Raw genomic sequence first — 27,392 nt, 5'->3', positions numbered from 1 at the left:
TGAGCAATGTCAGCATGGGAGAGCGGAGCCATCAGGGAAGCGTGGTGAAGCCTGGCCAGGCTATGAGTGCAGGCTCCCTGCCTGGGGCCAGGCTTCTCCTGGGGCTTTCTGASGGCACCCCAGACCAAGTGTGCTGCAGGATGCACAGGCCCTGTAGTKGCTGGCTTCGGCAGTGCTGGGAGTTGAGAGCGCCCTGAGGGAGGTCGGAAGCAGCCTCAGATTTGCCCTCTGCTGCCACTGCAGGCTTGGCGGCTGCAYGAAAGACTGCCGGAGGCTGGGCCACTCTCAGCAGTGCGTGTGCTTGGGAAAGAGGAGAGCACAGCTGCCTTCCTGYACAGCACGGAGGAAAAGGAGTGCAGTTGGACTAGTTAGAGTTAAGTGGAAGTTATACAATAAGTGTGTAAGGAACAGGTTGATACTACAGTAAGCATGTAATTCAATAAGGAATCCATCATCACCTGGGATTGTGTGGGGAGAAGGAGCAGAATCTCAGAGGAAGACCTGTACCCCACTAGCACCCTTTTCCCAGTCCCATGGCATGGCACGGCCCCACTGCCACCCTTTGCCTGCACCTGCAGTGGCAGGAGGGCATGGATTCTGTCCCCAGGCCCACACTGCCTTTCTTCCCCTCCCTGAGGCCACAGCCTGGCTCACTGGCCCACCGGCTAGATCATTTGCTCATTTTATACTTCCAAGTTTCTTTTTTCTCATTTAATGGACAATTCATTTCAAGAAGAAATCCAGTGTGAAATTAAGAAGCCTCCAGAGCTACAAGCCCTGAAGACACCTGAGCCAAAGTAGATGGGTGCTGGCAGCCCTCCACTCTCTTCCTTCACTTACTTCTGCAGCAGGGATTAAATGTGGGAGCCTGTGCTTTGGTAGTGGCCCCTTCACGAGCTGGGCCTTGCAGGTCATCCCCTGGAGAGACCTGTGAGATGTCTTATGCTGCATACTCAGATTTCTTTTTTGAGGCAAGGGCAAGCTCTGCATTGCTGGCAGAAGAGGGCACTAAGATGAAGGAAGCAGCCTGCTTCTGGTGGCTGCTGAAAAGCAAAGGGATGAGGCTGAAACACTACCTCAAGCTGAAGTCCCCTTTGGTGCACCCAGGGGTCTCTATGGGTTCTAATGGTACTTGTGAGCTCTCCAGTCCACAGGTGCATAGAGGGTCAGGGCCATCCCACAGCCCTGGACAGTCTTGCCTCTGCCATGAAGGCACCGCCAGGATGCCATAGCAGCAATCCAGTGCCCCAGCATCTGGAATGCTGACAGCAGAGCTTTTGCTGCCTCCAGCTTCCCTTTTCTTGCCCTGAAAGAGGTGAAGGCAGGCTGTCTGCAGTGATGGGGTACTGCCTTGCCCAGTCCTCCTCCAGAGGGGCATTGCAGCCCCAAAACCATTTTGCAAACCCCACAGTCTCAGGCATGGGCTGGGGTGGGTTCTATGGTCCATGCTGAGGTGCAGACTGTGGGAGCCACAAGCCTCCAAGGCCAGGGCACACCAGGACACAAGGGAACAACAAAGCTATATGGATCTGACCCTACAAGAGCCTTGGAAGAGCCATGTAAGGCATTGGGGTGGCACTGGGCTTTAAGCAGGAATGAAGAGGAGGCTCTGCAGGTGCTGGACCCCAGCAAATTCTCCTTAGCATGAGCACCCAGATGTGCAGCAGCAGAGGCTGGGACAGATAGCTAGAAGAGCAGGCCTGGGAGGCCATCCCCAGCCCTGGGCACCTCTCAGGGACAGGATAGAAGTGGGGATGACCCCAGGCAGAACCATACACCCTTAGGCAGCAGAGCCCATGGCCACCAGCCCCAGCTGCACCAACCTGCCCATGCTGCCGGAGCCAACAGAGGCATCATCTCCCAGGTGGTTTGTATGTCTGAATTTTTTCTAAGCCCTTTGCACCTTTGAGCCCCTTTCTACAGACTCTGCATTGCCCTGGGCTCCTCCACCTTCCCTTTTCCACCTTCTGACAACCCCATGCACAGACCTTCCTGCTGAACAAGCTACCAGGCTCACTCTGCCTCCTGGAGAAAGGGTCAAATGCAAATGCTGTATTTGAGGGCATCTTTCTCAGGGAAAATTGAGCTAATTTTTTTTCCAGTCTACACTCCCTCTCCCTCTTAACCTTACGGGCCAAACTCTTATCTCTCTTTTAAGGCTTATAGGAAGCAAACATTCACTCTTTGTTTCCTGTAGCTAATTAATCCTCATCCTAGTCCCATCAGAAGTGGTAGTAGCTCTTCATAAATACAGCTGTGCTCATCTAAAAGCGCTAAGAGGCCCAATGAAGCTCTTAGCCAGGAAGGGCTTCCTGCACTCAGCTGCTTCAGAGTAGCTGTGAGGAGCCAAGGTAGATACTTCTCCCATCCCACCTCCCTGCTCAGCCATAGCCCGGCTTCAGTTACTGTAAGACTCTGCAAAGGCTTTGGAGGGCTGTTGGAAGAGCCCTTGTCCCATCTGCCCCTCAGCCTCCAGCAGAGCTGGCTCTGTGCCACTGGCTGGCAGGTGGCAAGTCCACTGCTGTGGCTGGGAGAAGAAAGAAATTCATACTCCAGTGCTGTGTGAATTAAACTTTTATTTCATTGCTGCACTCTGTGGGTGGGTTCTAGCAGGGCATGGGCACCCGAGGAGCTGATACCTGGCTGACTGGCATGGGGCAGGTCTCTAGTAGGTCAGTGCCATCTCTCACCATCAAGGACTTGCCACAGTCCCTTTCCAGGAGGCTGAGTATAAATCTTTCCACCAGAAAGAGGGATAGCCTGAACTGGGGTTTCTGCTGTAGATCAYGGAGCACGAGTACTCTTCTTTTTTTGAATTTTCTCAACTGTTTTCATGACCCAGGGCAGCTTCGGGTCCGCACAGATCTTGATCCCATTCTTAGTCTCAAACCTGTTTAAATTAAGCAGAAAGTTTGATGAGAACCAGCAGCTAYAAGCCCACTCGTGAGCCCGCTGCCTTCCCTTCCTTGCATTCCATTTCCCTTCCCTTTGGCTCTGCAGGCTGCCCTGGGTATTTGGTGTCTTCATGAATAGCTCAACCCATGGCCCAAAGCCTCCATCCCTTTGGGAGCCACAGGAGACTTGTGTCAGACTTTCTCTGGCCCTGCAGAAGGGGCTGGACAGTAACATCTGCCCCGCTTATGCTACAGGATAGTTATCCAGCTTCAGTCACTCCAGAAGAGGCCACACAGATTTATCCTGGTCCCTCAGATGTAGCTATGTCCTTGTCACTAGATGGGATGGGCAAAAGCCCCTGTGGTGTCCCCAGAAACAGCACAGTAGCAGGGAAGTTATCAGGACTTACACTATTGCTGGAAAGAAACACTCCTTCGGGGTCTCAAAGGAATCCTTCAGATTAGCAAATCGGAGAGCATGTTTTATATAACTGAAGCAGCATTCTGTAGGTGCATAAGGGGCTGAAAAAGTAAGAGAGAGAGAGACCATGAACACTGTTTTTCAAAAGCAATCCTTAAATCATTTCCTAAAGCATGGCTGAAACACACAAGCCTTCAAATTTTTCAGCTTCTACTTTAAAGAGCCCATTGGGGTCTCCTCTCTGGAGCAAGAGAAGGAACCTCAATACCCAATGAGGCAGCAAGTTACCCCCAGTACCTGCCAGCCCTGCAACTAAGCTTTACCGAGGCCACCTGGTCCAGGGTATTGTCTCACTGCTTCCTTGCCCTCCAAGGACATTCTGCCCAACACCAACCGGAAGACCTCTAGGATTGCTCCTCCTGGCAGTGGCACCATCCCCACTCCCTGCTCAGGTTTCTTTCCTGACCTTCTTGATGAGACAAACCCAGAAGCAGACTTGGGTTCCCCAAGCCCCCAACCCATTGCAGGAGATGGTGAGAGCAGCCTGCTGGCAGCAAGCAAAGTACCTCACCTGCTGCACAGYGTGGGGAGAGGGTGAGGAGCAGCATGAGCATCAGAACTGTCCCCACGCTGAGCATGATGGCTGTGTAAGGGTTCTTCCTTGGCATGGTGATGCTCTGCCTCTCCTCAGGAGCTCGAATGTTAGCTCAGGCACAGAGGCACCACAATTTATCCTCTTTACCTCCTCCCCAGATTGTCCACTTTCCAGAGAATTTCTACCAAATTCAGTGAAAGCATTATGTGTTTATTGAGGCTGAGGGGGTTTCCGTGTCACATGTGGGATCTTTAGGGCTATAGACAGACATAATCCATAGAAAGACAGGACAAACAGACTTCAACCACTTCTGCATTCTTTGTAAACTGTCACCAGTCAGTGGGAAGCTGCAGAGTTCATGGGGGAAGTGAAATCTTCCTCCTCCAAGGAAGCATAAATTCAAGGGCTCCAGAAACCACAGAGAATCACATATGATTGAGGTTGGAAGGGACCTCTGGAGATCATCTAGTCCAACCCCCCTGCTCAAGCAGGATCACCAAGAGCACATTGCACAGGATGGACAGTGATAAGGGGAATGCCATCCTTTCAGCATGAACTCTTCAGCCTGAAGCAAAAATAAATGTGCCGGAGAGAGTGAATAATTGGCTCAATTGGATCACTTGTGAAATGCCAGTGGGGTAAAAATGCAGTAACCTCTTCCTTCTCCAACCTTTTGTGGCTGGAAAGATGGAGGATGCAAAGTACTGCCATAACATGCATAATTGGGAACTTAGGGATGAAACGAGAAAGGGGTGCAGCTGGGTGCTCCCTTGAAGAGGAAGATAATTAAGCCCTTTGGCTTCAGGACAGAGCAGGAGGCAGAATTCAGGCTGAAGGAAGTGGAAGGAAATGTTTGTGTTTAAGGTTTTGAGTGTTTTTCTATCATCTTCTTTCTCTCTGCAACCTTGTAGTCTCCCAGGACCTGTGGGGACCTGCACAAAGGAGTTGCAGATCAGGGTCAACCTCTCTGTGTTAATCTGAGGATTGTTTCTCCCCTCTTTGCTTGACTTCCACTTTCTAACCCAGTCACTCAGTCCCACCAGATCCTTCTGCAGGTCTTTGACAGTCCCTCACGTTCCCTGCCCTGATGCTCATACCTTCACCATTCCCTCTATTTTTCAAACCATAAGTAAATGCATGGAGAAGCAGAGTGCCTGGGTGGATCATCCCCAGGGTGTCATGATTCTCCCTCATCCACTGTGAGCCCTTACCCTTTACTCCCCTCTTCATCCTGCATGGACAACTAAGGGTTCACAGTGAGCTCTCCTCAAAATTTTAACCCCCTTATCCATCCTTGTCTCCTTTGGTGCTGGGTTTGAGCAGGAGGTTATGTTCCCAGGCACAGGGATGGTATGCCCAGTGCAGGGGCCACTGAGCCCCTAACAGCGGGTGTCTGCACCATAGCTGGTGTAAATCAGGAGAGCTCGCTTCCTTAGGGACACTGCACTGTTTGCACAGGAGTGCAAGATGATGCCAGGCATGGCACAGCCAGGAGTGCAAAACGTGGTGTGGTAGCTGGGGGAGAACGGCTCACTCTGGGGCTGCATTACTCCTTTTTCCACTGGCACTCATGGAGCATAACTCTGAAAGCAAATCCCCYGACTTACTTTTTTGCTTTTGCCCCTGCAAACTGCCTCTCAAAGAATTTCAATGAGATTCAACAGGATATCTAATGCAGTGTGTTCCCCAGATGCTTCCCATTTAGCTCACCGGGAAGCAACAAGCTGTTTGAGGAAGCAYAAACGCACCACTTCTTCCTTCTTTGGAAGAAGATTGCCACAATCTGCAGGGACAGCGGTCACAGGCTGACCAGGGGAGGCAAGAGTTATTCAGCTTGTACTGAATAACCACAAGCAGAGGTCAGAACCGCCTGCCCTGCCTGAGAGCTCTCCTACAGACTGGCAGAGGCAGTGTAACATGGGAGCACACTACCAAAGTTCACAGAAAGAGGTACCAATAGCTCCTGAGTCATCAGGACCAAATGGATGAATATGCAACTCTTTCAGTACAGAACCTTTGTGTCTACATTTTAGTGTCCCAGGCCAGAAACAGTAGATTGGAGGATGACCTGTCCTGCTGCAGCCAGCTAACTCAGATCAGGGCTAACTCATCCTCATGACCCCCAGAGCAAGTATCTGGGGAATGCAGCCATCAGTGTAAGGATGTGTATCCTCTTCACCCATCCTCAAAAACCTTGCCACAGCCAGGGGCACCACATAGTTGTTTGTGCCATTAATAGGATCATCACGGATGATGATCCTTTGCAGTAGCTGGTACAGTGCAGTAGCCCGTGCAGAGAGAGAAGACACTAGGCAAAGGTGTTTAGTCTATCCTAGCTTACAGGGATCCCCAGCTGGCCCCAGTTTTGGAGTGACTCTATCTGCTCTTTATTATCTGCTCTATCTGCTTCTTTATTAACAAACCCTACATATTTGCCAAAAGGGTGGGAACAGCCAAAGCAACATTTTATCAGAACATAAATGAATATTATGAATCCTTTAAAACCCAGCAACCCCAGAAGTATTAAGTAGGATAGGATAAAAAAACAAAGCATTTCTAAACAAGCCCCATAACACCTAAAGGAAGTACCTTTCCTCATGCTTGCAGTTTAGCTCAGCAATTCAATGTCTCCCTAGGCTGCAATAAATTCCTTGTGCCTTCCTATCAATTCCTGAAATCATCTCTCCTTCCTCCCAGAGCCCTGTGTATGCTCCCTTGTGTTCTCAGCCACCTTCCCACCTCTGCAGTGCGTGGCCCCTCCTTGCAGCCTTGCATGGCTCTCCACCAAATCTGGGCCATGGTTTCTTGGGCTGGAGCAGTTGCCCAACCCACAGAGACCATCCCAGCACATGCAGCTGCTGGAGCAAAGCCCCAGGCAACCTTTAGAGACCAGAACACAAAGTGAGCTACAGCCAAAGTAATTACACCAAGCTGGGGAYGTAAGCCATATCACAGTTTCTGATACCTCTGGCTCTGGCCACATTTTTTGTCTTGCCTGTGATTTGCGGAGGACTGAGGCAGCAGAGTGCAGGCACCATACTACTGTTATCCCCATGATGTGCCCCCAAGCCAGGGGAAGGCAGGCTCCCCTGCAGCCAGGACACTCACAGTCACAGCCTAGGGGAGCACAGAGCCTTCCTTAATCACATTTGGGGGTAAAAAACACATGTCCAAGGGCCAGACCCTGAGCCACACAGAAGCTGGGAAGCATTTGGGGATCTCACAGGCCTTACCTTGCTGGAAGCTCATTGCCCCCAGATCTGAGGCCTCAGTCCAGGGCAATTGCTATAGAGGGCTGCTTTTGGTGCACAGCTGGGGCAGTAGGGCTATGGCATCTACAYAGTGCCAGAAGATGAACCCACCGAGTCTCCCAGCTAACTACTTTCTGCAGGACTGCTAGCTGGAAGCATGGGTCAGAGCAGAGCCCAGTGACCCAGCAAAGGAAGGGCACAGGAGCTATGCAAGAGAGGACTGTGAGCATAGGGGCACTAAGTGGCCAGCTTAATGAGGTGAAAGGATTTTGAGAAACAGATAAAATGCTAGTGCAGTCCCACGTCTGTGGATTGTGTTTGGTTTTTWTTATTATTATTATTATTGGGACAGATCTGTCTCAGGCTCTTCTTCCTCTTCAGCAGATTTTCAAGACATCCCTACTGCAACTAAACAATGCATAGCTCCCTGGAGGCCTCTTGTTTGTATTTTTTATTTTAGGAAAAGGAAAGGCTGATGTGTAATCATTAACTGAGGGATGTTGGAAAGCCCCAGTCCTGGCTCAGGTTCCCCTTTCCTTTGAAAGAGCACTGAAGAATTTTCTTGTTTACACTGAAAAAAAAAAATCTTGATTCTGCAAAATGAGGAGGAAGGCAGCTTGGGGACATCTCAGGTGCAATGTTTGCCAGCACCTGTGCCAGTATGGAGAAGGAGGAGCCAGGAAGAACAAAAGAACAAGTCACGTACTTAGAAATTTGGAAATTGTAATATGAAACATTCTATTTTTCTTCTCTTAAAAACCCAGTTTTCTGAGCGTAAAACTCTTCTACACTGTTTAGAGTGCTCGCTTTATGGTCTCCTCTGCTATGACTGACTCCGAATGTGTTCACAAAACAAACACAATACTCTTATTCCTTCCTGGAGCCAGAGCTCACGCTGGGACTTTGGGCATGTGTATGCCAGCTCCTGCAGGCTGGAAATACACTGTCAAAAGAAGAAAACACAGAGTCTTGTCCTAAGTATGTTTCCTCCAACTGGACACTGGGGACCACCAAATACTCGAAGCTGGCAATCTACCAAACCACATTGTCTGAGATAAGTTATGTCCAGAGTCAGGAGACACAAAGGCAGAGCTACAGGAAGGAAGCATGCAGGAGCCCTTCCRCAGGAGGTTATTAGTACCAACTCACTAGGCTAGCTTGCCCATCAGCTCTGAGAATAAAGCAGCTCTTCCCTATACCCTGAGATACAAAAACTCAGGGAGGTCAAGCAGGGAACTCTAGCAAAAAACACTAAGCAGAGAGCCAAGGGCAGATGCACCTAGACTGGAAACTGCAAGCAGCCACTCTGCTAGGGAAAGAAAACAAACAAAAAAATCAACCAAACAAACAAAAAAAGGAAGTGTGATGCCAGTTATTTCAAATTATGGCACATAGGTGGGAGAGAATGACAGAACTCAGGGAAGGATTTTTATCCTTCTTAATCCGTACAGGATATACCAAGTCACATAGCAAGGAATTCGGGACATGAAGATGATCTAGCAGAGGAGAAAGGAGGATAAGGCATCYTTGTCTTGCTGCTGATTTCTCACTTGTGGGTCATGCCAACTCTTTCCAGYTTTACCAATATTAAAAAAGCCCACTATGTAAGCAGTGAGCCTCCCAGGCTAATGCAGGAAAACCGTGCTTAGAGAAGGAGGCTGGCAAACCTCTTTTCAGTACAGATCTTCCAGATCTGCAGATGGCAGAAGAAAATACAGCTGGGACCTGTTCTGAAACAGACTTTTTTTCCTCATTTTCTCCAACGAGGTTGATCAACTGCACTGAGGTTAAGTGAAGGATGGATCTAGGGTGTTATGCAAAGACTGGCAAAGCATTACTGCTCCCAAAGGAGAATCTCTGTGGGGAAGGCTTTTGTCTGATCTCAATCCTGATCTTTCTTAGTTCATCTAGAGCTAGATAATGTATTACACAAAGCCGTGGAGACCTGCTGTAAGTTAGCTTTTAAAGCAAAGCTGGAATGAAAGCTTTGTCAGCAAAGTGAGGGATGGACTATGGAAACAATTTCAGATGAAACTGGGAAATTTTAGTGATTTAATTCTGGATAAAATCAGTCCCAATAACTCCAAAAAGGTAGTAAACAAATTATGAACTTACTTGTCCCTTAGTTTTTCATTTTCTCTTGAAGTATGATGAATTTTTGGCCTAAAGGAAAAATAATTGTCACTAGCATGCAATGAGAAAAATACATTACTTCAAGGTTCCTGGATATTGTAGTAATAATAATAATAATAATAATAAAGTATTTGTGCTGAATTTACTCTAATCTGGAAAGCTGGTATCACTTCCTTCCTTGAAGGATTCCTTTCACTTCTTAATTAATTCTGGAGATAGATTTGCTTTGTGGCCTTGTAACATATCTGGCAGAACTCAAGGGTGCTTCAGAAATGACCCTTTGTCCCATCACCCAAGACCTGAAGGCTGTCACTGAGAGAATCTGACCATGGTGAGTCTCAAGAACATCTGTATCTTATGGAAATTTAGCTACAGAAACAGCCCTTGCAGTGGAGTGAGTAGGGACACCTTCCTCATGAAAGCAAAGATGAAGTAAACAAGAAGCATGGGAGATCTGCCTGGGAAGAACCACACAACAAAACTGCAGCTGCGATATAGGAGAGGCAAAAAAACCTACACTTCCTTACTATATTATTGGCAGGGGCCTTTTCTGCCTTGACTTTGGCGTTTTCTTGTAAGGTCAGCATAAACCCTTAACTGAGGGCATCAGTGTGCTCAAAGTGCCCATGTTCTTCAGAAAAAAGGGAAATTAGCTCCTGTGGTTGCAGCTGCTGGGTAGTGGTATGATAGGGTTGCAAGACATAACTCAGTAAGAGCATTCAGCATCCAGGCTAACAGCTCTCAGTAAACACAGAAAGGGAACCCCAGGAGAGAGTGATGCATGAAGAAGAGATGAAATACCTTTTGGTAACCCAGCACATGCCTCAAAAGCCTTATCCAGAGATGAGCTGATAGGAATATGGTGTAAGAACACCCTACATTCTGCTAAACCAATGTCAGGAAAGGGGTGGTAAGTTAGTTTGATCATAGACTACCCTAAGCATGTACCAGCTTACATCTGAGGCTGCCCATAGACCTCCAGGAGGAACAAGAGAAGGTGCAAATTTGTGCATCCTGTGCATAAGGTATTTCTTGCCCAGTCAGATGAGAGAAAGGAGAGAGCAGCACGAAAGCCGGCAAGGGAAAGCATGCTGTGTGCATGCGCTCAACTGTCTGATGGGACCTGAGTATTCAAATACTCCCTTGGTGCTTTGGAAACAGTTCCCAAAGCCCCCAGCCCAGTGCCAGCTGCTTACACTGGCTTTCCATATTGGACATGATTCATTCTCACTGGGGTTAGGGGCTGACTTGTTTATAAAGCCTTCTCCTTCCTTGCATGTCCCTGACAGGACAGAGAGGAGAAAACAGTGCGCTTCTCTTTCCACAATACCTCTTCTCAAAATGGCCTTTCTGACCTGGTGATTTATTCTCAGGAAGTTATTTCTGACCTCACCATCTCCTCCTGTAACCTTCCCTGGGCTGTGCCAGGAGCATGGCGCATGTGCAGAGCAAAGTGGCTGTGCAGCACAGCAGCACAGTTCTCGGGCATGGTTGGGGCAAGGACTCCTGGGCTGGAGAAGAGACATGCATCACTGACACCCTTATTATTTCTAACTTCAGGTGCCTCCTCAGCTTGAGCCTGGATTTGTCTAGAAGCATGTCATCATGAGAAGAGCTGGAGTCAAAGCCCATAGCTGCTAAGAGTTCAGTCCTGCMGTATCTGTCCTCAGAGTGCCTCACTTCTGCATGCATCTGGAGGGGAAGGCAGAAAGCCTTAACCCTGGCAAGACGTGTCTGCCAGCAACGCTGGCAGCTGGCCCAGCTCCGGGACTGACTTGCTTATACTGCTTCACTTTCCCACTTCGCCGTACCATTAGAAATAAACATGTAAGAGTAGTCCGGGGCCTGACTGGAAATGAAAAAAGTCCTTACAGAACTGAGTTAGAGTAAAACTGCTTCCCACGGGATGTTATCCAGTTGTCAGTTTGCCTTAACAGGATCGGAAATGCTACTCTGTGAGAAAAGATTCCTGGCAAGCCTAAAGCGCATAAACAGTAAAGAGATGGAGCAACAGCCCAGCCACAGCAGTGCTGCTGGCTTTACCATCTCTCAGAAGTGCTGGAAGTCCCCCTCGCATCACTTAATCACGTGCCCTTCTCCGTACATCTGTAGGCACTAGACCCGATTATCCAGCCCTAGTCTGAATTCTCTGAAGACAGCAGTTTTTAACATAAGAATTTTATTAACTTTTAATCCAAAAAGAAATACAGAAAATACATAATCACATTCATATACACTCAATACACAAATGTGTCAGAGCTTTTAACATTCACTGCTCTCTAGGACAATTAAAGCTTAAATCCTGTGAACCTGTAATATTTACTGCCTCCATGTTTCTGAGCCTAACACCAAGGGTGTTACCCACAAGCAGTGAATAGCTACATTCACCTTGTGCCTTTCTACACTGTCCATCACACAGCATAAAGCAAGGAGAAACAGTGGTCCCTTCAGTGCTCCAGCTGTGATGGGTAGGGAAGAAATTGCCTCAATTAAAAAAAAAAAAAAGAAAAAAGAGAAGAAAAAGAAAAGAAAAAGAAATAAAAAGAAAAAAGCTGGGACCATTTCATGACTCCAGCAGCTGCTCAAACCCTTCTCTGGGGCAGAGACTGGAAAGGCCCCACAGGGAAATCTGGCTGCCCTCCTGAGTGTACCTGGAGACCCTGCACCCTGCCCCGACCAGCGCGGCTGCAGCCAGCAGCAGTGTAGGGACAGCTGARCATTAGGAGGGGATATGGCTTTTGTGTTTCTCCTGGGCAGCAGCTGCCCTGTGTAGACTCACTAATAGCCATAGAAATGCATCAGTATGGCAAGCATGAGGACAGATCAAGGCTGGAGAAGTACCCCCACACACACAGCGAGCTCCAGCATGACAGCTGGAAGATCATGGCCAGGCAGGCTGGCCTGTGGAACTGAAACCTTTGTCCTTTTTAATGCCATGGTGGGACTCAAAGAGATCAGGTCCTCAGTTGTACACCTTTATCTCCCCAGCACGGACGAGACCTTTGTTCACAAGGGAAGGAAAACAATGGTCCACTCCATTTGCAACAGTGTCTGGATAGACTGTAGTTTTACCTATACTGTTGTGACTGTGATTTGTACCCACTGTGACCCACAGCTTGGAAAGTTAGCAACAGTAACAGTACAGCRTGACAGCTCTTAAGGATAAAGAGAGTTGTGTCCTACCTACCCATATCCCAAGGAAAACCTCGAGCGCAATCCTGCTTTTGTGGACATACTCAAACCATCCAAGACAAGTAAAAAAATCAATAAAGCATAGTATTTTTTAGCRTAGTATAGTTCTAGACTCCACAACACTCCACTCACAAGAACATGACATTGCATGCATTTACATCACTACAAAACTTCACTACAAAAATAACATTTCTCATATTTTATATAAAATTAATGCTATAGTTCAGTGCTCCACAAACTGCAAGGCCACAAACTCCAGCTGGTAGAGTTCCTCTGTGCACAAGTGGGATGAGTGGGGAAGCAGCACTGTCAGCTGCTGCAATCCTTTGGGTAAATCAACTCCATTTACTGCTACAGGGCTGGGACTGCACAGGGAGACTTCCACACAAGGGTAGATTTCACTCGAGATTCCTGATTACAATTAATTTGATCGCATTCTGTACCTCTTCGAAGAGGTGAACCAGAGATAAATCTTTGGTTCCCTCTTCCAAGTCAAAAAAGAACTGCAGGGATAAGGGGTTGAATGATATCAGAAAACAATTGCCAGTGCAGTGCCATTTCATACAATCAGTAAGGTTGGAAGGGACATCTGGAGATCATCTAGTCCAACCTCCCTGCTCAAGCAGGGTCACTTAGAGCATGTTAAACAGGGTTGCATCCAGGCAGGCCTTGAATACCTCCAGAGAAGGAGACTCCACAACCTCTCTGGGCAACCTGTTCCACTGCTCTGTCACTCCCACAGTGAAGAAATTCCCCCTCACCTTCAGGCAGAACTTCCTGTGGTTCAATTTCTGCCCATTGCCTCTTGTCCTGTCACACAGGACAACTGAAAAGAGTTTGTCCTTGTCCCCTTGACACCCTCCCTCCAGGTACTTGTACATGTTGATAAGATCCCCCATCAGTTCTTCTCTTGCCCAGGCTAAACAGGCCCAGCTCTCGTAGCCGTTCCTCATAGGGCAGATGCTCCAGCCCTCTGATCATTTCCACCCTGAGAACTGCATGGATGGCTGAAGGTGATATCTGATAGACTTAATGGGCCAACCTTTCTCTAACTGTACTTTACAGCTGGCTCATTATCTTTGCCTCAAGCATCTTGCTTATTATATGCTTTTTCTTTCTTGTTCTGCATGCATATTTATACYTCAGGATATGATCAACTGAGGTTAATCACCATAGGATTAGACCCTCGATACATGTAAATACATCATACCTGAAGACCTTTACATGCTCAGGCAAAATTCATAGTGTGATAAGCAGGACTAAATGTTAAATAAGGGCCTTCAGGAACTGGCCACAGATAAAAGATAAGGCTTACACCTAGCAATGTCTAGATGTGTGAAAATTAGAAACAAATTGGGTTTTAAAAAATCATTGTTACTGTTATGATGCTTAAATAGCCCAGTGATCAATGCTATATAAAAAAGCTAAATGAGACCAAAGTATAGGACCATGAACAGGCTTCTTATACCTTCTTCTGGATCAGCAAAAGTACTGTTTTCCAGAGACAGAATGTGGGACTGAAAGGAAGATAAGTCTGCTATAGTGGAATAATTCCTGCATTACTAAATCCAGAATTGCATTTATCTACTCCAGAAATGTATTTCCTGGCTCTTGTGCTTGCTAAACACAGTAAAAAACCCTCCAGTGTTATCACAGGAATAGCAAAGTTATTGGGACCCTCTGATGTTTTCTCTTCAGGTTTTTCTCATTTGCAACAGTTCATCTTCCACACAGTGCTATTCAGCTCATCCTCATTATCCTGCCCTAGTGGTGGACACAACTGACCTCTGCTGGAAGACTTTTATGGCAGGTAGACAGATTTGCCAAGACTCAGGTCTCAGGCTAAATCTATAAATGTAACTGCCCCTAGGTGTTTGAAAGAATAGTGACCTGATTTTGAGAAGATAAACTGTGGATTCTCAGCATCTCTAAAAGAGAAACCTCTAGCATTGATCTTGAATTCCCTATAGATGTAGGCAAATTCGATTCAGTTTTAGTCACCTTTGCCTGAAAAGCTGGACAGTACCTCTCAGAGCTCCAGTAAGAGCTAATGGGTTATTTAGTCAATTCTAGAGAACCAGCACACCATTGACTGTCAACATCAGTCTTGGTCTGACAGAGCAATGACCCAAAGTGCAAAAAACAAAGCAGCAAAGAGTTTTTTAAGTGCAAAAATATGTGTTTTGGTGTTAAGATTGCTCAATGTTCTGCCTGAGCCCAAYAGTGTGAGTGAGTGGGTGGTTTCTCAGCTGGATCCTGATGATGAAACACATAAAAAATCCCAGTACCAATTCAGAAACTCACTTTGGCCCGTCACCCAGCAAAAAGCATCCAAGCAGTTCTAGAACAGTATTGTTCTAATGTTTGTACATTACTGTGCCAGAAAAAAAGGCACGTAATTTATTCCCAAAATACTAGCATTGGTTAATGACAATTTAGATATATTTTTGCATATTCTGCTCTGCAAAAAAATACATTTTCTTTGGTATTTGTACTCCTTAGCTTATTTTGTACTGGTCATCGGATCAGTATAAACTTAGCTTTCCTGTAGCAACACAACAGATATATGACAAAAACATCCATACCATAAAGCATTCAGATTACTTCCACTGGATAGACATTGGCTTGATGTCCTTCCTGCTGGTTGAGCAAACCCTGTACCATTTCCATCGGCATTGCTTTTTTTTTTATTCCCATTTTTTTATATAGCCAGACAGTAGCAGCACTGCAAGCAATCAGACCACCTACCAGACAAACTGGGATGACAAAGCGCATTTCGGATCTTGATAAGAAGCTGGGAAAAGGTGGATCATTTGGGCTTTTTGTAGTCAGCTGTGCTCTGGCTTGGCTTGAGAATGTTTGACTGGTAAACGCTGATGTATCTGGAAGGTCTTGCTTTCCTAAAGGTGATGAATGTTCAGATATTCTAGTATCAAAAGCATCTGTCCAGGAACCCCAAAAAATTGTGGTGTGGACAGAATGACCTTCATCTATGACAGTTGTGGGGTTTAAAGTAGAAATTGAAGTAGCATCTGGTGGAACAGATGCAAAAGGTGTTGAAGGGATTGTGGTAATCTCAGTACTGCCTAGGATGGAGGGAAGATCTGAATTAAGACTCTTAGAAGCAATGTCTGATGTGTTGGCTCTTGCACTTGTAAGGCCTAGGGATTCATCTGTGGAACCTACTGAATGGTCTGATGCTTTGGTAATGGACACAGAGTCTGAATTCAAGCTAGGAGAAGTCATATCTGGAACAACAGATGTAACATTTGCATTATCTCCTACAGGTTCTTCTGTAGATCCTACAGAGTTCTCCAAGCCATGYACAAGAGCCATGGAATATGCAATAGACTGGTTGGGGACTGTGCCTGTTGCATAAGCTGTTGAATGTGAAATAGCTTTTGTGGAATCTCTGTTTGCTTCTGAACTCTTTTCAGAGTGGGCAGCAATTTCCCATATCACAGGGGATGGTCCTGTAGAGAACTGCRTGATGTACGGCATGGCTGGTGTGGGTGTGCTGGACATCTCTGTCCTGAGAATAGGAGTATTTATACCCTCCAGAATTGTCATGCCAGCCCCTTGAAAAGTACTGGTTGGAGCAGCAGCTTGAGATGAAGCTGTTACTGTAAGACCAACATGTCTGTGAAAAATGCCAGGATTTTCTGGCACTGCTGCTGAAGTGTCAGCATGTGGAAGCGGGGATGTTGCTGAGGCTTTTCTCTGGTTCAATTTCCATATGATCTTCTTCACCCACTTCTCTCCTGGATCTGCACAAATCTCCAAGGATTTCTGAGTAATAAATCTGAAATGAAAATAAAAAGAGAATACTTACTAGATACAGAAAACTCTGTCTTAGTCCAGCAGTGTGACATAGAAAGCATCCAGAGATGCTGGAAAATGCTGACTCTCTCAAGCCTCTACCATATTAACACTGTCTGGTTTGGATGGATTATTTATGTCAGGAAGGCAAATGCCTCAGATCTAATTCAATCATCAGCAGTTGAACATGACTCATAGGTGAATAGCTTCCTCTGAGCAGGCTTTCGCTTTTGAAAGCATTGTCCAAATGTTCAGGTGTGTTTGCTTTCAACACTACAAAACAAGAAGCTTGACAGGCACCAATTGCACAGGTGCAAAAACACATGAAAACAAAACCCTTATGTTTTGCTAAGAGGGAGAGACTTCCCAAGGACAGTCCAATAGGCTTAATTTGGAGCAACCTCCTGAGCTGAAATAAAATAGTCTTGATGACATCTCACTCTTAGGGTAAGTTAAAGATGATAATTATTTAGGGGCATTTTTTTTTGTCCAGAAAAGTAACTGGGTCTGAATCTGTTTCCACTGAAAATACCTACTTTCACAGTAATGTATGAACTCTTACTCCCTGTGTGCTTGCAGTTCCCCATTCCACCATATGTACCTTCATCAATTCTTTTTCTCATGTATTTATCACTTGTGACAATGACTGTCTTACTGTACGTGTGGACAGAAACAAGTGTAGTTTGGGCCCTGACCTCACTTGGATACCACAGGTTTTTAAACAAGGGGAAAAAAATAATAGTAATAAAAAAAACACCTTCCAAATAAATACCAGTGTTTACTCTGTTTCCAGAATGCTCCTTGCTTTCAAACAAGGGCACTGGCTGACAAGGTTTCTACTTAATCAGTTGCGAAGTGAGTATTGCAAGGAAACTGGACACAAGATGGTACTTACATGATGCCTTGTTTGGTGCATTGTGGTTCAGTTCTGCGATAGCTTTTTATTCGCTTCTCAGGTATGCTGAATGTAAAACTGCCACACTCCTTTGAACACTTCAGAGGTGCTTTAGGTTGCCCTGAAATAAAATTTTAAACATATTAAACACCAGTTTAGCATTAGACACAATAAAAATTGGCACTGATTCTTTTTCATCATTCTCTGTTTAGCAGTCCAAAGCTTACCTTTGAAGACTCCAGCCTGCTAAAATGAGCAATCTTTATGAAAATAAATCCAATCAAAGTTTTCAAGAATGATTACTGGAATCATCCAAACAGGTCAGATGATACCCCTAAAAAAACAGGTCAGAAAACCCCTAAAAAACACTATGAAATCTGATAGGGTCTTGGGACCCAGCTGCAATTTGCCTTATAGGATATACAGGAATTGCTTAGGTACCTGCAGGGCCTTTCATCTTTGGATCAGTAGTTCCCCTAGAAATACCATCCCTTCCCACATCTTAACTGTGAGACAGGAGGACTAGTCCCAGCACAGTTCCCAGAAGACAGATTTCTTAATTCACAAAAGACCTACTACAACTGTCAACAACTATCAGTAGCTGTACAACTGTCTGTTGGTGCAGACAGAGCAGATCAGAGGATAGGATGCTTGTCCTGTCTTTGTCCCCCACCAGCTATATTTCTTCCTCGGGTAGGTTTTCCTCCTCAAGCAAACATCCTAACTCTCTGTTCAGCCTGGTTGTTATATAGTTTCTGAATGCCACTTGGGCTCAGAGAAAAGGCACAAAGAAAGGATATTTTCACAGAATCACAGAATGGTTGAGGTTGGAAGGGACCACTGGAGATCATCTAGTCCAACCCCCCTGCTTAAGTACGGTCACCTAAAGCACATTGCACAGGATCCAGGACGAATGTGATCATCTTTTGGCGAATAATACATTGCTTCCATAGTTTCTATCTAAGTAGGGCATCTCAGCAGCATAGCTTCAAAGCCACAGCACAATTTCTCATCAAACTTATGTTTTCCACTCCACTAGAAAATATGATTTTCATTTTGAAAAGTGTAAAAATAAAATCCCATTTGATTCAGCTAAAGCATACAGCCAGTCCCCCCCCCCTTGGGGAGAATTCATTCCACCCCTTTATTATTCCTGCCTCAAAGAATAAACATTTGCCAAGTGAGTAGAGACTACGTAACACAGCCTGTCAATTTTTTTTCTGTGGTCCAGGGCCCAAAACTTAGAAACGTAAGTCCTAACTTCTCCAAAGTCCCCTGTGAAGAAATGAGCTGGAAGTCACTTTAAATCATGTAGTCTCTACAAAATACTGTCTCAGATTCCCAGACGAATTTGGTGAAGTTCAATCAGGAATGATCCAGCCATTAAGTGTAAGAATGACCATCACTCCAGGAACATCCTCAGAGCTTGGGGGATCTATCCAGTGTCTTCTGATCCATTTACTGAGGAAATTCATGGTTGCGAAGAAACCCCATCAAACTCTCCTGTGGCCCTTCTACAGATGAACATTTCCAGCTCCACATTTCTGTAATGCTAAACCCAAACCCTTCATTTAGACTGTAATGTTTTATGTGGCACTTTTGGGTCAAGAACATCTGCTCCCCAAGCACTCAGGAATGACCAGCTTCCCAAACAACTTTCGTTAGCTATGGCACATATTGCTGGTGTCTTCCACTTTCAGGAACAATGTTCATCAAATGATGCACTGCAATAAGAGAGGCAGGGAGCTGTATGGCAGGGAGCACACAGGGACTGCTCAGAGGAAAGCATTACTACCCTACTTCTCTACTCCAGGGCATAGACACTTAGCTCTGCAAGTCCACAGAATCACTATGTCCCACATACATCACAGCACTATTTAACATCCTTGAAGTCTTCATTGGAAAGCACAGAAGAGAATTTACCGAGCCTCTATGCCTAGGGAGAGGGCAGACTACCCCCAGCATCCTAAAACCTTGCAATAGGCAGGATTTGTCAGGAAATGGCCTACAACCACCACCCACAGAGAAAAGCCAGAGTCCCAAAGGCCTTTCCACTCTGACCAAGGGAAAGAAGGCTGGAGATAGATTTTACCTTGAGCATGAAGAAAGAAATTCAGGATATTTAAAATCACGCAACTAAGGCCCTTAGCTGAAAGAGTGAATACTTTATTTATCCCAAATTTTATTGCTTAGAGCAGTCTTTCAATAGGCATGGAGGGAATATATCCCAAATGTGTCTCTCATGGCTCCTGTTAGCCAGGAGAGGACCAGCTACTGAGCTTCTTCTCAAACATCTTTCCTTTGAGAAATCTCAGTTCAAAGCARGGCTAATAATCAATAACTGATTTTCCAATTGTTGTTTTCATAAAGAAATTGTTTGGAATTAGCTGAACTGATGATGGTATTTCCCCAGAGCAGAGCAGCTTAGAAAGCATCTTCCAAGAGTTGTAGAGCCACAGCTACTAGAAAGTCTCATGAGTTTAAGGAACATACACAGTCACAGGGAGCACAGTTCCAGCCCTGAAGTCCTCTGTCTTCCCAGAGCATGCAGCCCCACGTCTCAAAGGTGTATCCAAACCTTTCCCAAGGGGATCCCAAGGAAAGCCAGGGTCTGGGAGTTTTCTCACCTCCACTCCTCAGAAGGCACACTGGGAGCCTTCAGTACCTGCTTCTCAGGATGGTTCCTCAAGAGACCCTGAGCAGGGAGAGCCACCACATCCCCAGGTAATATCCCTGTTTCTGCAGAGTCCACTTGACTCCATACACCAGGAGAAGGATGCTTGGCCACATGCAGGCAGAGACAGGTAGTGCTGAAGCAGATAGTATGTTGCCAGGGAAGGATAAACCAGTCAGTGCCCCACTGTCCGCATTACTCAGGCAAACCCTAGAGAACCTACCCAGCCACACCGTGGAGGAGGAAGGGATGCACAGATACAGTGACGAAGGTGTGAGGAGAGGAATCTCCATCCCCAGTTATCCTTGCTGTCCTCATTCCTCCCATTTGGTGGCAGCAGGGGAACAAGCACAGATGTTAAGGGCTCTCTGTCTCTTTACTTTCCCATAGCAAAGAATACACCATCGCCTTGTCTGAGGCGAAGTCCAGTTTTGTCTGCACTGCTGAGAAGCCTGCTGCTGGCTTAGCATTCAGCCCTGCTTAATTGCTGCTCTTGTGGGGCAATTACTGATCTACATGAGAGACACCTTAAAGTGAGATCAGCCTAGGGAGAAATGCACTCACCTCTTCTCTAGTTTTCACTCAGCACACTACTCCAGGGCATGCAAGAATCTTTATCCAGAGCCTGGGAGAGTGTCTCCCACCTGTACATACACACATGCAAGGCTTTAGCAGGAGAGCACAAGCAGTGACCGCAGCTGCAGGCAACACGCCACACACCAACATCTAGGGCACAGGCATCCTGAGTCTGGGTGCCTGCGTGGACAGACACCCATCCTTTGGCAGGCTGTCTGCCCCCTTGCCTTGTTCCGGGGTGAACTTTGTGTTATGTTTCTTTTCTAATATTGACCATTACTGTCTCTCCAACAATCCTTCCACCCGCCCTCAGTGCAAACAGGTAATAAGCCATCACAGGAGTTGCACAGACTACTTCGCTGCAACGAATATTGTTGTAGCATCCCCCCTCCACTTTCCAAAAGTGCCTGTTCCTGCCAAAAGATTTCCCACAGTCAGGGAAAGGACACGGTCTCTATCTGCCTTTAAGGTGACTCAGCATCAGACTTCCCCACCATGCACATTTCACCAGCTCTTTTTCACCACTCTCCTAGGGAGCCCAGAGGTTTTCAAGTGGAGTCTTGCCTTACCTTCAGTCAGGGTCCCCAGATACAAGACCCACAGCACAAACAGGACCTGCAGAGAAACAATCTTCATGTTCCTGTGACCTGCAGTAGGAAGGATACACGGAGAAGGCTTAGAGGCGGTATTTTTGCTGCTGATTGCCTTCAGTATCCTCTGGAGAAATACAGCTGCTGCAGCTCATTCCAAGAATATAAAATTTCAATAGGAGTTTCCACTGCTATTTATCTCACAGTGACGACAGGAGGCGGAGGGAAAAAATAGGACAGGGAGGGAATATTATTTGTATTCAGGAGCTAGACAACTCCTAGAATTCCCCAGCAAAATTACATAAGTTTTTCATAGCACATGTGAAGCACCTCCAAACTCATTGACAAATAAGTCTGGAAGGGAACTTCTGAAGTCAGCCACTCCATCTTCCTATCTCACTGGCATGTCTTTCACCCAGACAGCCTGCGCTAAGGCATCATTTTCCTTAGATTTATAAAGCTATCCCCTAACTGCAACCCTCAGCTCCTTGACACCCAGTAAGCCTCTGATTTACCCTGGACACAAAAGCAGCTATTCCCCTCTTTTTCGGAAGCCATAGTAAGCAGAAGCATCAGGCAGCATTTGCTCATCTGCATCGCAAGTTCATTGATTAGGCAGCTGAATTCACACCACTCTGCCTGTTAGGAGATGAGAGCACCACCAGAGCCAAACAAAGCTGTGAGCTGAGAGACTCAGTGGCCTCCTCAAGCAGCAACTGCAGAGATAAGGCTGTAAGGATAGTGGTATGTGCATTAGCTCTCCAGGCACACCTCAGCTATCCATGCTAGCTGGGTCACTCTCACATGTATGGGCTGCTGGCCCTGCTGTAATTACCAACCAGCAGTAAAAGGGCCTCCCAGAGATTCTCTTCTAGCCAGCATGCTCTTAAGTCTGCAGCCATGCTGCCCTGTGCAGGCAGGGGGTTGTGACCATTCCAGCTCTCTATGAGCAATTTCTGCAACTACTAACTGCTCTTAGGTCTGACCTCAACCAGCTTCTTGTTTCTTGGGCACGCTGTTTGTGATGCATTTGCTAATATAACTCTAACCTCTGGTATACGACAAGATATTAGTCATTAGGTTCTTGCTGATGCTAAGAACAGGGGTAACAGGTCCCTGGTTCTGGAATCGACAGAGATGGCTTAGGGGAGTCCCAGCACTCACAAGAAGCCAGATCTGAAGTGGCATGCCAAAGCGAAGTCACATCCTGCACCTTTACTTTCACTTTTATGTCCCAGATCCCAGCTGAATACATACTTATTTCCCCTGCCAACTCCCTCTACTGAAAGAGTAAGATAAGATCAAATTTGAGATAGTGTTGTTCCACTTGAAATCATTTTTCCCAAAGATTTGTTAGCTGAGGAAATCTTTCCTTTTCTCTCTGGTGGAAATTTGGTTTCCCCAGGCCAGGGGAAATTCCAACAATTCTAGTTATGTTTTTCCCCCTCCAAAAAAATAGAGTAAAATCCCCAAGATATAAGATATAAGATGAATTTTATAAAGATTTAGACAAAATTCCTGGCCACTAACTCAGCCTTTACTTACATTTTAATAGATAGCAAAATCTCTTTTCACAGACATTTAAAAATTTTTTAAACCTTGAACTAGTCTACTTGATCCAGTCAGAAAAGAAAATGCTGTATCTATTGGGTCACTTTCCTACCGCACTTCCCTAAATAAATTTTCTCAGGCTCAGCACAGCCTKGCAAGAAGTTTTTATTCCAGGAACTGGCATTGCCTGAGGCTGAACACCGGGGCTGCTTGTTTCAATAGCATACCATGCTCACATCTCCCCTTAAAAAATAGGTTATGCTCCTTCTGCAAACAGATAAGACTCAGGAAAGGCCCCAGCATGCACATAAGGTGGTAAGGCAAGTGATTCGGTTTGTTAGAGGCATGATCTGGAGCAGGATTTCTTTGGTTCTAATGTGCACACAGCTTTTTGGCAGGGTATAGCAGCTGCTTTCTCTGCACTGAGTAGACTGATACTGATTTTTACCTGCTAGGGGTCTTTGTTTTTCCAGGATACCTGACTCTCAGTGACTGAAGATCTCCCAGTGAGCTTGGGAGCTGGATTTGGAGGCACCACCTGCAAAAGGAAATCCCACAGCATACGGGTGGAGGGCAGTTGCCTGGAAAGCAGCCTCAGTGTGGCTGTGCAGGGCATAGCAAACCATCAAGTGACAGGAGCTTTGTGAGCCTAAGCCACCAGCAAGCCCTACAATTACCACCAAAACCAGGCCACAAAGGCATGGCAATTGACTCAGACAGGACTGGGCAGCTCTGACAAGCTGTGACAGCCTAGCCTGCAGAAAATTGGCATCATAGCTCCTCGCTCACTTCCTCTACCACCCTCCCCATCTCATTGCACACATGTCCCTGCACCACACAAGTCCCATCCTCTTATTGCACTTCTTTCAGATCTTTCACAGCTTTGAAAAAMCCCAGAGGCAGGGAACCCAGTGTAGCTCAGAAGATTTTCTGCTGCTACTAGCAAAAAGCCATAGGCTTTGTAGTGATCTGACCATGAAGGGTCTTGTGACTTCTCTGGGTTTGTCTTGGCCTGAGTTGATTTTAGTTTCTTTGGTTATGACAGAAATTGTCTAGGCCATTGCTACTGCCTAAATTTTAGTTTTGCTTTAGTTTATAGGAATAGTAAGTAGTCATTCAGTGTGGCTTTGGGACTGTAGAATAAAATATGATGCGCGAGAGGGCAGCACAGGATGATACTGGCAGTCCAGATTGTAAACACATCATAGCGGTCAATCAGCAGACTGCAGCCCTGTTAGTTGGATAAAACCAGCTTTCAAGACAGTAACAAACAAAAAAAAAAATGGGGTAATTGAGACCCAATGGACAAAATTAGCACATAGGTAGACTATATGATGAAAATGTATAAAAATGAAATGAAGCAGTCCAAGACTGAGGAGAAAGAAATCCCACCATGAATATCACATTTTTCCAGCAAAGACCTCAGGATGCTGACCATGCATCACAACTCCCCTCCATTCTTTTTCTGGAAGAATTGAAGATTTCTTGAGGTCACCCTTAGGACTGAGACATGCCTTGAAAGGATGATGTAACACTGAAGAACAGTAGAAGATACTAGGAAAGGTTTCTCTTTATTTCTTGAATAATAACTTTACCTGTAGTATTAATGAGGCTTTTCTGCATTAATTAGAAAATTTGGACTATTAGACTGTTAAAATGTTAACTGCACTAACAATAATTATTGAAGACTATATGTACATCGTGTTCCCTTTTGCCAGTAACACAACTTTGGTGGAAGGCACCCAGTTTCCACAGTCTCCCAGGATAGTCAGATTTAAACATAAAGTGTCTCCTGCAGGCAGCATACACTGCTGATAGCACCCCATCCACTGCAAACATGGCCTGGCCTTGAGAAGGACAACTTGCAAGACTGAAAGGAAACAAACAGGGATGTGCCATGCAGTCCCAGTACTATGCTGCTGGTTCTTGCCACGGTGCGTAGGAACTCAATAGCCTGCTATTACTTAAGCATGTAGAATGCTTGTGGATACTTTTGGCCTGCCCTGCCTGGTATCTTTTATAAAGATCTTGGAGTAAATCCAGAAGAGACCCTTCTTTGTTACTATGAAGGTGAAAATGAAAAAGGAGAACCAATGGACAAGTGACAGGATGCAGGCAACCTGGGTTGACGTGTTTGCCCAGAGCACAGCCGATAACAGACTTCTCTTGCAAACAGTATTCTCCCMTACCGTAGAAGAGCAGTCTGAGGTTTAGTAGTCAGGACAGCCACGTATGTTCACACTGCACAGTCAGGTTATAACTCAGCAAGCTCAAGCAACAGAAAGTGTGGTTGGCTTGGATCTCTGCCAAGGTCCATTTCTCTCGGAAATGAGGAAGGCCATTCAGTCTGGTTTGACATGGCCAGGGAAAAAAACATGAACAAGCATACATACAAGCACCATTAATTGGGTCTGGGCAGACAGACTACACCTAATGCACTGTGCACCATTGCACTTGGGATTGTAGCCTCCAGGCCAGATAACGCAGCTTCAAGTTTGATCCTTAGCCCTARGAAATGGAATCCGTGGCTCACACCAGACACTTCAGTGGCAAGGCTGGAGTCTGGGCTGTCTGGCTCCAGTTTCTGCTCCGCTCTAAGGAAAGTTACATATCAGCCATAACAGATGTCCTGCTACTTAAACACTGGCTCCACTGCAGAGAAAGGGAGAACGAGATCTGTTGTGGACTGGATGTGGGTGGCAGCATAAGACATGCTGAGAAGCCTCATCTGATGCTATACCCATAACTTTTGATTTCTCACTGGCAAGCACTAGCTGGTATGTTTACTCGGTGCTCCAAACGTTGGATGCCATGGGCCAAATCCCCTCTTCCTCAGCAGAGACAGGAATCCTATCAGCTGGATCACTCTGAGCATTTCTAGGGCTGCCCACAGGCAAGTGCTTGAGCTGTGCACAGGCTCAGGKCTCTCACAGCTAGATGCAAGGCATGACTAATGCCAGAAGAATTGTTCTTGAAGGCAAAAAGCAACTTGACCCTTCAAAAGCAAGAAGAACAAGAGTTATCCACTAAACAAACAGTAAACGACCCTAAAATTTGGCCCTTCTCCTTCAGGGTGTTTCCATGTTAGAAATGTGTGTTCCTTGGCCATTCTTGTTCCCCATAGAGGAAGACTAGGTGCTCTGTGTTACAGTAGGTTTGTCATCCTGGAAACCATGTGGTGTGGACCTAGAATGCTGCATGTGATCTGGAAGAAAGACATCCAGTTCTGATCAGGCAATAATGGTGATGACTTCCAGTGCATGATGAGAGAGCTCCCCAGACCCCAGCAATTAGTCTTCTAGGTTGAACTGGAGCAGGGAAGCCCAGTACCTCTGGCAGCAGACTCCTTGCTCTCCATGATGCCAAGTTCCTCCTCCCTGCCATGGAAGCTTACTAGAAGGAGGTGGCAGGAACACAGCTGGCTGTTGGGAATAGCCAACCAGTCTTTATATTGTAAAGGAGACGGTGAACAAGGACTCCAGCTCTGGACATACCCAGAACTGAAGTGATTCCTCAGTCGTCTATCATAAATCAAAAGGGAAAATGATCTTCCACTTTCACATCACTCATTCACAAAGCACATTTACCTCTGCAACAGCAATGCCGTGGAGCTATCAGAGCAGTTTTTGAGCAGGGAGGTTGGACTAGATGATCTGCAGAGGTCCCTTCCAACCTTACCCATTCTGTGTTCTTGCAGACTGGTCTAAAATGGCACAGAAATATTTTAATGTCATCTCTCTTACAAAAACAGTCAGCTTTCCACACAGTGATTTCCCAGCTTTGTTCTATGAGTGCAGATACTTTGTGCTCTGAGAATACTATAAAAGACTTGCATCTGGAGAAACTGCTATGGCTTTTCCAGCACCACTATGTGTCTGTCGAACCATTTGGCAATATGGCCCAGAGCAGACCAGAACTGACTCAACAACCTCAGCTGTCCTGGCCAAGGCAACAAGTACTAGCCTAAGGATACCAGTCCTTAGAGCCAAAGGCRACCTCTCAGTTTGGAAATTCCCCCATTCTATGCTGAATATAAAGCACTTGAGCCATTAATATAATAAAGGAGAGTACTAAAACACAAGGAAAACAGAAAATCTTTTTGGCAATGCATGACTTTGAGTTTTCTCATATTAAAGAAAAAGGCAGGAAATGAGGAGCAGCGGTTTGGGGTTGTCTGTATTCAGCATCTCATCAGGGAACGGAGTAAATACTATTTGGAAAGTAACTGCTTGTGTTTTTAAGAAGCTGCTTTACTTAGAAAGTGTTGTTTTTAAAAATAGCAGAGAAGACCATAGAAGCTTTCACTTCTCTGAACATGATGGTTTCCTCCTTTCTTGTGAAGAAAAGCAAATTTGGGCTCAACAGACAGTGTCCAGTACACAAAGAGAAGTGCTGATGCTCAGTATTTTTCCACGGTGAGGCAGCTCACAGCTACCAGTAAGGACCCCAAGCCAGGCAGGTCACTTCCAAGTGCTCCAATGCAAAACTAGATGTCTTGAGATTCTTCTTTACCCTTGCATCAAATAACACAGGGGGTGATAAAAGGGTCAGTGGCACTGGCCGTGGGATGGAGCTCTTTCCCGTGGCAGCACCACATCCCAGCCACATCCTTGCCCCACAAGCCAGTAGCTGATCTCAGTGGCAGATTGCTGTGAGAGGCAAGCCACAACTTGGGCAGCATAGGCAAAGTGAGTTGCACATTCAGGACACAGGATTTGACCAATCTGCAAACACCAGACAGGGCAAGGATTAGCAACACTGCTCGCACATGTGTTGCAGAAAGGTGTGTGACTGTGATAAT

At 46.0% G+C, this 27,392-nt stretch overlaps 2 protein-coding genes across 3 annotated transcripts; both read right to left on the bottom strand.

Moving 5' to 3' along the window:
• Positions 1-2,568: 2,568 nt before the first annotated feature.
• Positions 2,569-7,307, bottom strand: LOC146589743 (C-C motif chemokine 3-like). Of its 2 annotated transcripts, none has more exons than XM_085315720.1 (3): positions 7,144-7,307; positions 3,305-3,416; positions 2,569-2,890 (listed from the first exon to the last, which is right to left on the bottom strand). In XM_085315720.1, the coding sequence occupies exons 1-3, from the start codon at positions 7,157-7,159 to the stop codon at positions 2,785-2,787; spliced, it is 234 nt and encodes a 77-aa protein (XP_085171846.1). In that variant the 5' UTR covers positions 7,160-7,307; the 3' UTR covers positions 2,569-2,784. The 2 variants fall into 2 exon arrangements, with proteins under 2 accessions (XP_085171846.1, XP_085171845.1); XM_085315719.1 differs by lacking the exon at positions 7,144-7,307 and adding an exon at positions 3,887-3,989.
• Positions 7,308-14,838: 7,531 nt separating this feature from the next.
• LOC146589742 (uncharacterized) lies at positions 14,839-21,151 on the bottom strand. The gene is made up of 3 exons (XM_085315736.1): positions 21,020-21,151; positions 17,201-17,321; positions 14,839-16,288 (listed from the first exon to the last, which is right to left on the bottom strand). The coding sequence occupies exons 1-3, from the start codon at positions 21,084-21,086 to the stop codon at positions 15,082-15,084; spliced, it is 1,395 nt and encodes a 464-aa protein (XP_085171862.1). The 5' UTR covers positions 21,087-21,151; the 3' UTR covers positions 14,839-15,081.
• Between the last annotated feature and the right edge of the window lie 6,241 nt (positions 21,152-27,392).

The sequence above is a fragment of the Rhea americana genome, unplaced genomic scaffold, assembly GCF_003343005.1.
Source record: "Rhea americana isolate MKP2758 unplaced genomic scaffold, rheAme1 scaffold_438, whole genome shotgun sequence".
In the NCBI taxonomy this organism is placed as follows: Eukaryota; Metazoa; Chordata; class Aves; order Rheiformes; family Rheidae; genus Rhea; species Rhea americana.
The sequence above is the reverse complement of the archived record's forward strand: the minus strand, read 5'-3'. Positions and strand labels throughout refer to the sequence as shown.